The following is a 13,912-nucleotide window of genomic DNA, read 5'->3' on the forward strand; positions in this document are numbered from 1 at the left end:
ACTCCTCTTAACTCAGGCATATCTACAAGATCCAAATTACGTAGTATGTGTGCATTCTCTGCCTATGTGTCCCTGATTGAGCCTAAAAATATAAAGGAAGCACTGCTAGAATCTGATTGGATTGGTGCTATGCAAGAAGAACTCAACCAGTTTGAAAGAAGCAGAGTGTGGAACCTGGTTCCAAAACCCCAAAACAGGACAGTGATAGGAACTAGGTGGGTGTTTAGAAACAAGCTCGATGAGCAAGGTCAAATAGTGCACAACAAAGCTAGGCTAGTTGTATAGGGATACAACCAAGAAAAAGGTATAGACTATGATGAAACCTTTGCACCAGTAGTAAGAATTGAGGCAATTAGAATATTGGTTGCATATGCTGCTCACATGGAGTTCAAACTCTACCAAATGGATGTCAAAAGTGCCTTCTTAAATGGTTACCTACAAGAAGAGGTGTATGTAAAACAACCCCCAGGTTTTGAGAATACCATATATCCTGATCATGTATATAAACTGGACAAAGCACTCTATGGGTTAAAACAAGCACCTAGAGCATGGTATGATCGATTGTCTACTTTCCTTCTCACACATAGATATACAAGAGGAAAATTGATAATACACTGTTTCTTCGAAAACAAGGAAAAGATTTGTTCATAGTCCAAGTATATGTAGATGACATCATATTTGGAGGAACCAATGACTAACTAGGAGTAGAATTCGCTCAACTAATGAATAGTGAGTTTGAGATGAGTATGATGGGAGAGTTGAACTTCTTTTTGGGACTCCAAATTAAGCAAACTCCAGTTGGAACATCAATTCATCAACAAAAGTACATCAAGGAATTACTGATGAAGTATGATATTGAATGAAGCTAAGTCAAATGACACCCATATTGGGACAATAACAAAGCTTGATAAAGATGAACCTGGTTCACCATTCAATGACACTATATATAGAGGTATGATTGGATCACTCCAATATCTCACTGCCATCAGACCTGATATAGTGTTCAGTGTTGGTCTATGTGCAATGTTTCAGTCTTGTCCAAAGGAATCACATCTAAAAGCTGTCAAGAGAATCTTGAGATATTTGAAAGGCACAATGAACCTGGTTCTCTGGTATCCAACTGGTGACTCTTTTGATCTAAAGGGATTTGCTGACGCAGATTATGCAGGACATATGGTTGATAGAAAAATTACCTCTGGTATGGCACACTTTTTAGGACCATGTTTAATATCTTGGGCAACTAGAAAACAAAATTCAGTGGCTCTATCTACTGCAGAGGCTGAGTATGTTGCAGCTGCTTCATGTTGTGCCCAACTTCTTTGGATAAAACAGCATCTTAAAGACTTTGGTATAGAAATAGGTTGTATTCCTATTCTATGTGATAACGCAAGTGCTATGAACATGGCCAAAAACCCAGTTCAACACAAGCGCACCAAACACATAGATGTTAGACATCACTTTCTTCGTGATAATGTTGAAAAAGGAAACATAGTAATGGAGTTTTGCAAAACTGAGAATCAAGTTGCTGACATTTTCACCAAGGCACTAGGAAGAGAGTCATTTCATAAAAATAGACTTGAGTTAGGGCTCATCTTTTTAGATTGAACTCTGTCCAACCAAGTTATAAGGAGATATAAACCATGTTCAGTCAAGTTGGTTCTACATTTTCTTTACTTTCAAAAAAAACAAAAAAAAGGAGGAATTTTAAAAAAAATTAATAATTAAAAAAAATAAAAAAATGGGGGAAATCAATTCCATCTTCTCTCTCCCATGTCACTTCTCTGAAAAGCAGGTGCAACCGTCACAGCACACGTCTCCTCGATGTCAATCCCCCATAATTACTCAAACCCCTCGAATACAACATCAAAACCGTTCCCAATAAAGCACTCTCTCTAAACAAACAACCAACTTTCTCTCATCTTCATTCTTAAGAAAACCAAGAAACCAAAATCCCTTCTATCACCATGGCAAATCCACTCGTTGCTTACTCTAATGACGAAAGCTCGTCTGATAGTGCATATTCTCAGGGGGGAGAGAACCCAGTTGTTGATGTTGTTCCCAATCTTGGGGAAGAAAGCCAACTCCCAACAAAACCATCTACATCTTCATCCAAATCAGATCTGCCTCCATCTCCACCACCAAAAGCTACATCTCCACCACCACAAGTTCCATCTCCACCACCAAAAGCTACATCTCCACCAGCACAAGTTCCATCTCCACCACCAAAAGCTACATCTCCACCACTACAAGTTCCATCTCCACCACCAAAAGCTACATCTCCACCACCACAAGTTCCATCTCCACCACCAAAAGCTACGTCTACACCACCACAACTTCCATCTCCACCACCAAAAGCTACATCTCCACCATCACCAGTTAAAGAAGCATCTCCACCTGTAGTTGCAGATTCTCCACCACCACCCATCATAGAATCTCCACCACTACCAGTCCAAGAAACCCCATTATCACCAGTCCATGAAACCCCACTATCACCAAATCCAGAATCTCCCATAACCACTGTCCCAAATAATCCCCCTCCTTCCCCATATCACAAAACCACTCCTCAAAATCCACCACCATTTCCAATCAATGATGATATTCTTTTTAGCTCCCTTCACCCTAAAAAACCAAGGCGGCCAAGAAAGCACATTGCAGTTAAACAGGTTCGTCCACACCGGCCAGTGACAAGGAGTGCGCATCATGTGGTCAAACCAACTGATGATGCAACATCTGGTGTGAAGCGTCGGCGATTGGGTAAGTCTCCTGTTCATTCATCCGTTTCTCCAATGAATCTTGATTCTGAAACTGATGATGTGTCTGAGGGTAAATATCCTGCTACTCTCCAATCAGAATCAAAATCTGCAAAAAGAAATGCAAATAAATTTCTCAAAGTGGGAAGAAAAAAGTACTTCCAAACCAAATCAGTGCTTAGGGGTAGAACCTTTCACCTTGATATACTTTCAATGGATATAGTGAAGCAGGTTTGTGAACTACTAAGGTTTCAGGGGTGGGAGGAGTTATTCCTTGAACCTAGTTTGATTTATGAAAAGGAAGTGGTAGATTTCTATACGAACTTGGTCATCCTAGAAGGAGATGTGGTGTCGTCTAGTGTAAAGGGGGTTGACATTGTGTTTGATGCAACCAAACTTGGGGAAATCTTGCATATACCATCTGTGGGGATAAATGAGTACAAATGGGGTTTTGATGAATATTCTAGTCTGCCAGCCAAATTCTCTCAAGGTAGAGTCAATTCTAGGGCTCAAACTGTTTTAAAGGGAATTATGAGATCTTTGCATAAGCTTCTTTTCGAGATAGTTCATATGGTGATACTGCCTAGAGGTCACCAACGTCACATTGCCTCCATAAGAGACATGGGACTTATGAATGCACTTGAGTGCAAAGAACGCATTGATTAGCCCACACTGATTATCAAACATATTACTACAATTGTGGATCCTAAGCTAGGTTCTCATCAGTTAGCTTTTGGAAACTTGTTGACTAGAGTGTTTGATGCATTTGAAGTACCATTGGGAGAAGGCAGAATTTTTACTCATGCAGATATGTTCACTCAAATCATCCTTGCTGATTGTGGCATTCCCATGGAGTCGGAGCAGGTTACAACTGCATCTCCACGTACATCTGGTTCTGTTGCTCAGTTACTCAGGGAAATTAAAGTAGCTGAAGAAAAGAATGCCACTCTTGAGTCAGAAAACCAGAAGTTACGTGCTGAGCTTGACTCTTCAAATGCTGAAATACACAGGTTGAAGGATCAGTTGGTGCAGCAATAACTTGCTAACAATGCAAGAGTTGACAGAGTTCTTGATATGCTGGCTTCTGCTTCAACTAAGCTTGGTCAACCTCCACATTGAAAAAGCATAATGTTTGAACCTAGTTCTCTTAGTCGTTTTTACTCTGTATTGTTGCTCTTTGTTTTTTTGCCAGAACATTTTAGTTTGCTCAACTGGCTGGGCTTATTTTTTTTGCTATGGATGATGATTGGGTTGTTTAGCCGCTGTTGGATTCTTTTTGATTTGTCAAAAGGGAGAAGAGTATTTGCGCATGCATCACACAGAAAGATTTGTTTATCTTCATCAAAAAGGGGGAATATGATAGAATCGATAATTCATGTTTTGATGATATACAAGAAGCGCAAAGAACAGTAGCAAATGTACGCAGCAAAAGAAGCCAAGCTAGAGTCCAAGATCGAGTAAAATGGAGTTATTTGTCAAAGCCAAAAATAATATATTAAAGGTACAATTTGATGCAAATAAGGAAAACCTTAAATATATTATTAACGAAGGAATTTGTATATAATAAGGATTGTACTTTAAAAAAGGAATACTTATTTAACAATAACTTCCCTACCTTATCTAATAAGGATTGTACAAGGCAAAAGAAACTCTATAAGAAGAACACGATGCATAGGAAGAATCTCACGACTTCACACAGAGAGAAAAGGGAGAATTATTCACCAAACTGAAGTCTTCAAGATTGATAGGATTGCTACGTTTAAAACATTCTTGAGTGAGAAGGTTTTAACGTGTAGAACTATTTGTCTTGTTTTTTTTCGATTGTAATTTACAGTTTATTGTACAAAGGCTGGGTTTGGCTCTTTGTAGGGTTGAGTGTTAGTGAGAATTGTATCAAAAGGTGGGTTTGGCCTTTTGGAGAGATCGATTGGAGTCAATCGAGGGAGGTAATAGAGATAAGATTTTCGATTATTGAGTTGTAATCGCAAAATCTTATAGTTGAATTAATAAAACGAGGTTTTTCCTTCCTTGAGTGAGGAAGGTTTTTAATTCAACAAGTGTTTGTGTCTTTACTTAAAAGCAACTTACAAGAACCTGGTTCTTGTTCTGGGGTAAGGTTTGTTCAACTTAGAATCAAATCTTTTTCTTTTTAAGATTAAAAACACAATTCATTTCTTTTTTGGATAAAATATTTTTGACAATTCATGGTAGGATTGTACCCTCTCGAAAATAGTTATATTATTAAATGTTCAAAAGTAGATAATTGATGTAGTTCACCACCGCGCAAAGCGCGGACAATTTGCCTAGTATAAACATAAAATGAAGTCATGCTAGAAGAGACATATATTTTTAGAACAAAAATGCAAATTAAGGTTTTTATGGTACGGTGTGGCTAATTATTTTTTAAATTATACCATCCCAATTTTCACGTACTTTATAATATATAAATCAAAATTATTTTTTTAAACCATCTCAATGATATCGGTTTCTCTTTGGTATCGTTACGGTTCAGTTAATTTTCGTTTTTTCTTTTAAAGTATCACCTCAAAATATACTACTATAAAATATTTCTTTCACAAATAAATTCTTAAAGTAACACTTTAGTTCTTTACTAAGATGACAAGAATTTAAAGCCTTGTTGTCGTATTGTTTGGTATTAAACATTTAATGCTATTGTTTGATAGAGTATTTATCACATTATTTTTTATTTTAAACCTGATTAAGTAAAGACTAATCAAAGAGCAAATACTCAAAGTTTTCAAGTCACCAGAGACCTAGGGCCTATGTTGTATTTTATATTTGAAAAATGCTATAAAATATATTTATATATTAAATTTAACTTGTTAATATATAAATTATATTTACGTCCATGTAACGTAATTCGGTTTGGATTTTTTAATATTTTTTTCCATAAATTAAAAAGATCATCCAAATTGTTCAGGACAGTTACACTTAAATATGAATCCACGATTTTATTACAAAAATAACATAAATCGATTTGGTTTGGTCAGGTTTGACCGGTTTACCAATTAGTTGTGACTATAACAACAAAATCTGATGGTAAATCTTACTTAAACATGAAATAACGATAATTAAAAGAGCTCACTTCAAAAATAAGAAGAAGAAAAGGTGATTCTACTAATTATTATGACTTTTGCACAATTGGATAATCTTCTCATTAATTTGTACAAATCGCCCAACACTAACAGGGACTAGTAAATTTAATAATTTAATTTTTGCTCTTGATTTTACGCTAACATCACCAACTAGTAATCATTACTTCATAAATCTTTTTAATTGTAAATTATAAAATACCTAGAAAAAGTATTTGTATAACCCACAACATCCCTTTTTATAAATGTCAATACTTAAATATATTTAGATTACAAAAATAAGTATCTTAATATATATATATATATATATATATATATATATATATATATATATATATATATATATCAAAAATTGTTGAAATACACGTATTATATTTTCCTTATTTCCAATATCCCCTTCTATTTCTAAAAACCTCTAAAATCCATTATTTCTTTAAGGGAAAGTTTCACATACTACTTAAAATAGTCTAATTACTCTACATAGCTATAGTTTGATAATTACAATTCGTAGCTACATGTTATTGAAGAAGATAGGAGAGTGAGACTGGAAGAGAGAGGGGAAATGGAGTGGAAAAAAGGCGAATTGTCTATGTATATCAGTTATATAATTGTATATTATACATATGTATTTATATTTATGGCAGGCGAGACTGGGAGAGGGAGGAGAGAGGCGAGCGAGACTAGGAGAGGGAGGAGAGTTGCGAGCGAGAGAGGGAAGCAGTGAGAGAGAGGTGAATTGTATATGTATATAATTGTATATTATACATATACATTTGTACATAGGCAAGTGAGATTGTGAGAGGGAGGAGAGAGGTGAGTGAGAGAGGGAAGAGAGTGGGAGAGAGAAGAATTGTCTATGTATATAGGTTAAATAATTGTATATATCATACATATGTATTTGTATATTTTGACGACTTATATATATACAAACGTGATTATTTATACAAACTCGAAGTCAGCCCACATAATTAATGTATAATGTTAGTCGTGAGTTGTAATTATAGCAAAATATAGTTATGATGAGTAATTTTCCCTTTCTTTAATGTATTCGAGCCAATATTTAATGTATCCGAGCCACAAATTATGTATCCGGTTTTGTTATAATGTATGTGGGCTAGTTGTTAATGTATTCAAGCTACATATTATATATTTGAACTAGTTTTTAATGTTTTCGAGCTACATATTATGTATTCGGTCTATATTATAATGTATCTGAGATACTCTTTAATTTATTTGAGCTACATATTATGTATCAGGTTTGTGTTACTTTTAAAGAATTACAAATTAAAGAGGTAGATTGTGATTTCATTTTAAAACTAGGTGATTTCTAAAGTTTAACTTGAGCCTTTCTAGAAAGTCCACATGACTAAATATCACAAAAGTATATTAAAGAGGATAATATCATAATTATCATTTATTATAAAATTATTTAGGAGTTATCCCTATTGGGATTTTAGGATCTCACACATCACTTTAAACTCACTTCTATACGATTTCTGCTTCTCAATTTAGACTTATGTTGATGGCCACGACTTCTAATTTTGTGATATTTGTCTTGTACATGTATTTATTTAAATTGTATCTACAAAGTCTTCAACACTTCATTTTTTATTCATTACATATTTTAATTTTGTTGCAAAAATTGCATTTTTATTTAAATGATTAGACAACAAGATTAGATTCAGGTTCACCATACATTCTTATTTTCAACCTAGATTTTCTATGTTAAAGTATTCTTTGATTCTCTATGAGATGCCATGAGTTGACCAAAAGTGGAACAATGAAGATTCTCATAATAGATACTCACATATTTTTTATTGATGTATAGTTATTTATGCAAAAATCGTAGTCTTTCTCTATGGAGCTCTTGCCTCCATGGAGTTTCTAAATTCCTGATACGCTCAAACTTACTTCTCAAATAAGAAGTAAAGCGGTCGTGTCAAGTAAATAACCCAACTAGTGAGGTTGGGATCGTTCCCACGTAGAAAATAGTTTAGACTTTACTTCAATCTATAATTACTATTGTTCAGTCAATTACTTCCTTGGAAAGCAAAAATGATAAAAAGGGGGGTTTCGATTCCTAAATAAATGAAAATAACTAGCGAAACAAAAGGAGACAACTAACAGCTTCGAATGTTGAAGTTTAATCAATTAATCAAAGTAACTAGGGTTTACGTGTTCCCCGCAGGTTCATAACTTGATAAGTCTAACTATAACAATTCTTTCCTAGTATCTTGCATGCAAAGTGATGAGTTATGTATTTCTAAATCCTTGGTCCGGCATCTAGAAAATTACACTCCGCACCTTGGTCCGGCTACGTGTGTTGCTATCCTAACCCTAATCTTTACCTCATATTAAGCATCGTATTCGATATTTGACTAAGTTATTACCTCGTACCAATCAATACTAGCCTATTAGATACTATACACTAAATCTATGTTGATAATTCTTTTTCTATTATCTACCTCCTTGGTCCGGCAAGTAGCATTAAGGCGAGTTCTAACGTTGGCCATCCGTTAAAAAGACTTCTATGCGAAAGAATTATCAATACATGCAAGACACTATTCTAGAATTGTTATTTTAGTTAGGTTTTACCTCATTATTTGTCTATGGTTTCCACAACCCTAGTTATGGAGTTTAGTTACCCATAGTCATAATCGCAATATTCAAATATATGGTATAAGAATCATGTACTTACTTCAATGAGAAAGAGTAAAATTCGAAAGTTCGCTTGATTAATCAACAAAAATCACCAACAATCAATTCAAAAAATCTCAAAATAATCAAGAATCTAACAATAATGAAGGGCCTAACCTAATAATCCAGAGTCTAACCTCAAAAACGAGGTTTTTTGAACTATTTATAGGAAATAAAAACCTAATTAAACAAAGACTCTATTTGCTGGAAATCTGTCAAAACGCGGCTGGATCGACGGATAACACGACGGATCGTCATGGTCACGACGGACCGTCATGGACTCCGTCGTCCCATACTTGATGCAATTTCTTCCGTTTCTCTCTTCATTACCCTCGACGGCAAGTATGAAGGATCGTCACAGGCACAACAGTCCGTCGAGGGTCCCCATTCCAAAACAATTGAACTCTTGGAATATGGGTACTGGGACTACTTCACTGAACTTCATGACGAACCTGCAGGACAGACTGTCATGGACACGACGGTCCGTCACGCTTTCTGTAACCCCACACTTGTTCAGACTTCCCATCTTCCTTCAGCAGTTGCACTACGCTGCCACGTACGGACCGTCACGAGCATGACAGACTGTCACAAGCTCCGTAGGTTGTCTCTTCTGCATTTCTTCGCTCAAAAACCTCCGCATTCATCTTTGGACAGATTTCCTGCAAATAAGGAGAAACTTATATAAAAATTAGCACAAAAAGGCTTTTGGACACACTTAACTTAAGGAAAAAGTATTAATAATACCGTGAAACCACGGTATATCAACACCCTCAACTTAAATTCATTTTTTGTCCTCAAGCGACGCACTATGACTCAATACACAATCTTTGTACAATAGTATCCATGTTTTATCCTTTGCAATCATTTGTCTATCAATCCCGATTAATCTCATCATATTTATGCATGCTATCACTATTAGGCTTGAATTATGTGGAATCAGACCATGACACAGACTCACCATGCACCAACACCTATCCTCTTCAATTTCTCACCGAGGTGCTAATATTTCCTGTAATGTAACTAGTGTCCTCACTTCAAAACAAAATCCTCATTTTTCACACAATGATTTCAGTTTGAGTATAAGGATTACTTTTCAACAGTCACTCTCAGAACAAATTCACACTCATTCATACTTATTGCCATAAGCTTGCCCTTAGTTTCACTGCTTTAAGTTCGCTATACAACCCTTAGGATCACGATAGGACTTTCTTAGCTTGTAACATAGGCTCAGGGTCAAGTAGGGTATATTTAGGAATACTTTAGGGACTTTTTGCCCTCCTTGACATATCGACTAAACATACCATTTTCTATCATTTTATTTTGCATAGTTTCCCACCTTCTTTCACCTTGCTATTTTCCCTTTTTTTCTTCATTTGTGTAAGTGACTCTCTTATTTTCTTGCTTGTATTTCTTGTAAAAAAAATTTTAGTTTTGTTTCAACTAATTCTTGAGTCACTTTACTTTTGTTCTTTCTCTCTCTTTATTCTTTCAACCCCACTTTCCAGAGCATTCCTCATAATAGCCACCCTCAACTCATGGCTTTGCCATAAGTCAAAGTACACAATAACCAAAGTTGGGTCAGGGCCATAAAAAGGTTGTTTACTACATTAGCCACCCTCAACTTATGCTTTTGGCATAAGTTGAGGTGCACATGTCCAAGGAGGGACCAAGGCCAACACATTATTCCCAGAAAAGATCAGTTGGGGTGAAAAAGAAAGGTCTAATTTAAGCTCAAATCATTTGGATCAAAGAAGGATAAATTTCATTTGGTTTTCTTTTATTTAGGCTTAAAATGGGCTATATTGAATAAGGGCCTATGATCCTTTCCTAATTGTATATTACAGCTTACTTTTAGCAGGACTAACAAGGCAAGTTCTAGCTCAGTACAAATAGTGGACTATTCAAATCTGTCTAACACTCACTTGACATCTCATCACTCTACCAGATTATCAGACACCTAGGTTGAATTTTAGACTTAGGGTCATGCAGTGGTGTACCTCTATGTCATGCTTAGAACCACACATTTATCAATTACTATGCCTAGTCATGCATCATTTTCCATTTTATCAGGATATAATTTTAGCTATCATGCTCCAGAATTAAACTATGTACACAAGATATAGACATGCTGGTTCAACAGAAAAAGTAATCAGTCTCTTGGGGAAAAAGAACACAGGCAAGAAAACCCCAAAAGAGGATAGTGAATTGGGCTACTCAGACTTCACCCTAGCACTCACTTTCCATTTACCCCACCCCCAACAAAAATACATGCAATTTCCCCCAATGCATAAAAAATTTAAATACTAGAGTGGTAGGTGAAGCAAACCTGGGGCGCAAAGCGCCGATGATCAACAAGCTAGTGGGTCAAGTTCCCCGGAACCCACTACCTCTGTAATATGGACACCCCCAGTGGTGTCCTCACCATCAATAGCACTATCAGCAGCGCCTCCCGCTATCTCCACAGTTCTAGCGCTAGACGCCCCAACAGCTAACTCTTCTACTCTCATCTGGCGCGCCTCCTCCTCAGCAAGCGAGGCTCTCCTCGCAGCCTCCATCTCATGGCGCTCCTTTTTCCGTGCTCGCGCCTCATCCTCCTCTCGACCCCTATGCCTCTCGGCATGCTCTCGAGGGGAAGGTGGTGGAATCTCTGAAGCGGCGAATAGGGCTGTCATTACTGTGTCTTCAGCGGGCTCTACAGAAGGGGCCTTAGACTCAGGCACCCTAGACTCTAAGATCATATCAATATCTGCGCGAAGACTATTGACTGTAGCCTGAAGGGTCGACACATCCACCGGAGGGGCTTGACGGGCTAGCACTCGCAACTCAAAAGCGTCCAAGCATTGATGAACCTTATCGATCTTCCGCTCTGTGTGCTGGACCATTCTCCACTCCAAACGCTCTTCTGCCTCGGTAATGGACCTCTGCATCTAAGGCTGGATATGATGCAGAAGTGTAGCCATTTGCACCTCTAATTTCTGAACCCTAGCAAGCGGGACCAGAGCGGGTAAAGGGGCTGAGCGAGAGGAGCTCGGGGCAGTGATACTACCCGAGATAGACTCGACCGGGGTAGTGTCAGAGGAAGCCTCCTGCGTAGCCGTGCGGTCCTGTGCTACCGTATCAGCCAGATTGTCACCAAGTGGAGGCAGCTCTAGACGGGGCCCTCTGCGTGGAGCCAACTCATTGGCCTCATCTCTGATGAGGCCGATATCAACAGTGCCCAGAGGGGTCTTGAGCTGATCAATGTTCCATATGGGCACACCTGCGGACATGCATAGAGAAAATATCATGCACGGGAAAGGGTAAGTAGTTGTGACCTTAAAAGACCTCTCGTGCATGACCGCCTGTAGAAGCCACGCAAAATCCACCTCAGCGCCGCCATCAGTACTGCTCGATCCCATGTGACGATATTATAAGCGGATGTGGGAGAAAGGCAGTGGCGTACAATCAATCACAAAAACTTCACCGTGATTGTCAGGTTGGCCTTATTGATTGCCCCCTTCGGCTCAGTCACCTAGTCGGCACCCTCTCCATCAACGGACAAGTGCAGGGCCATCCACCTCTTAGTGGTCTATCTCAGCGATGGCTCACGCAGAAATTGGCCATCTTTGACAATCTGCCATTGGTAGTCAAACTCGACAGTGAGAGGGGTCCGATTAGCATCAACATTCTCGCCGTATAAAAATCGGCTAATAACAGGCAGGGAGATATCAACCGGAATGCCACGTACTCGGACCTGCTCCAGTGGGGCCTATTTGGCGGAGGCAGCCCGCCTATCAATCTGCGATCGGAGAGTCGCTACGTAGGATGTGTAGAACTCTCGGACAAGCTCTTCACTATAACGTCCCAACGAACGTGTTGTCCACTTCAGTTGATGTCTGGTGAAGAGATTATGGATCTCAGGCATCCTCGGGAGACTTCCCGTAAGGACCCGCCACTCCAATGTAAGTGTCCGAGTCATAACTCCTTTGTCATTCAGGAACTTTGCATCGGAATAGACTTGAAACTGCCCGTCGACACACCACCGGTTGGGCTGGTCGGTAATCGAGGTGAGAGCACGAGCTGGTGTATCGAGTGTGGATTCCAAACTGTCAGCCTCATTAGACGAGGCCGATGCTACACCGGTGGTGGGTGCGGGAACCTCAGCAGATTCGTAGGCTTTCTCCGACCACAAAACTCCTATGGAGATAGACGCTCCTTCTTCATTAGTGGCTCACCCAGAAGGTGTGCCGGTCAGTGTGCGCTCCTCATCATACTGCGAGGCAGTGACTACGCCGGACGCCACCTTTTTGGGTGTGTCTTTGGCAGCACGTGCAGCACGGGATGGGCTGGAAGTGCATGGGGGCACGTACTCGGGGTCACGCTCATCATCAGAGTTAATGACCAGGTGGGCAAGCGACAGACTTCGATCATCCGCGTGCATAGACTCAATCTTGTTTTGGTACCATAGTAGATAGTACCTGTAAATGATCAAAATTAGTACTAGAAGGAGCAAACAAGACAAGCAAAACCACACAAAATAAATAAAAAATAATAATAAAATGACATTTCTATAGTAACAGTGAAACACGACGGGCCAGGTGACAGCTCGTCGTGACTATGACGGACCGTCACGGGGTCCGTCGTGTCTTACTTAGACTTTTTTTATATGGAGAACCCTGAAGGAGAGTCTCTGACAAGTATGACGATATGTGCAAAACGGACCGTCACAGGTACGACAGTCCGTCGTAGGTCAGAGGACACTTGAAAAAAAATATGGAGACCCTTAGGAGAGGGGTCTTTGACCATCATAATGGTCATGCAGGACGGATCGTCGTGGGTATGATGGTCCGTCGTATTTTTCCATTGGAGGACACTTAGAAAAAAGTGAGAGACCCTTAGGAATAGGGTCTCTGACAACCAGAACAGTTATGCACGACGGACCGTCGTGGGAACGATGATCCGTCGCATATGGCCGTTGGTGGACACTTGGAGAAAATTGGACAGTGGGTGTTAGGAATGTTGGAACGGACCCAACGACGGTCCGTCGTGGATACGAAGGTCCGTTAGCGGGGTCTCGTTCTGTAACTCAATGACGGAACTGGAGGTGCCCCATTCATCCCCTATGACCCAAATCGAATTGGTAGTGTTTTAACCTACATTTGTCTAACCCAAATACCTAGTAAACTATCAATGCTAAAGCATCTATTCTAGGGTTTTAACACGGCAATTTCGAGGATTTTTAACCTAGGTTAGATAGAATTTTATTTAAAAAATGAACATATCAAGAAGAACTAGGTTAATACTAATTGATAAACAAAAATGCAATATAAATGAGTAGAAATTAGAGACACATACCTGAGAATTTGAGTAAAA

General features: G+C 38.8%; 1 protein-coding gene across 1 annotated transcript; it reads left to right on the forward strand.

Moving 5' to 3' along the window:
• Positions 1-849: 849 nt before the first annotated feature.
• LOC138340388 (secreted RxLR effector protein 161-like) lies at positions 850-1,605 on the forward strand. Its single transcript, XM_069292110.1, has one exon. The coding sequence runs from the start codon at positions 850-852 to the stop codon at positions 1,603-1,605; it is 756 nt and encodes a 251-aa protein (XP_069148211.1).
• The last annotated feature ends 12,307 nt before the right edge of the window (positions 1,606-13,912 follow it).

The sequence above is a fragment of the Solanum lycopersicum genome, chromosome 12 (assembly GCF_036512215.1).
Source record: "Solanum lycopersicum chromosome 12, SLM_r2.1".
NCBI classification, from domain to species: domain Eukaryota; kingdom Viridiplantae; phylum Streptophyta; class Magnoliopsida; order Solanales; family Solanaceae; genus Solanum; species Solanum lycopersicum.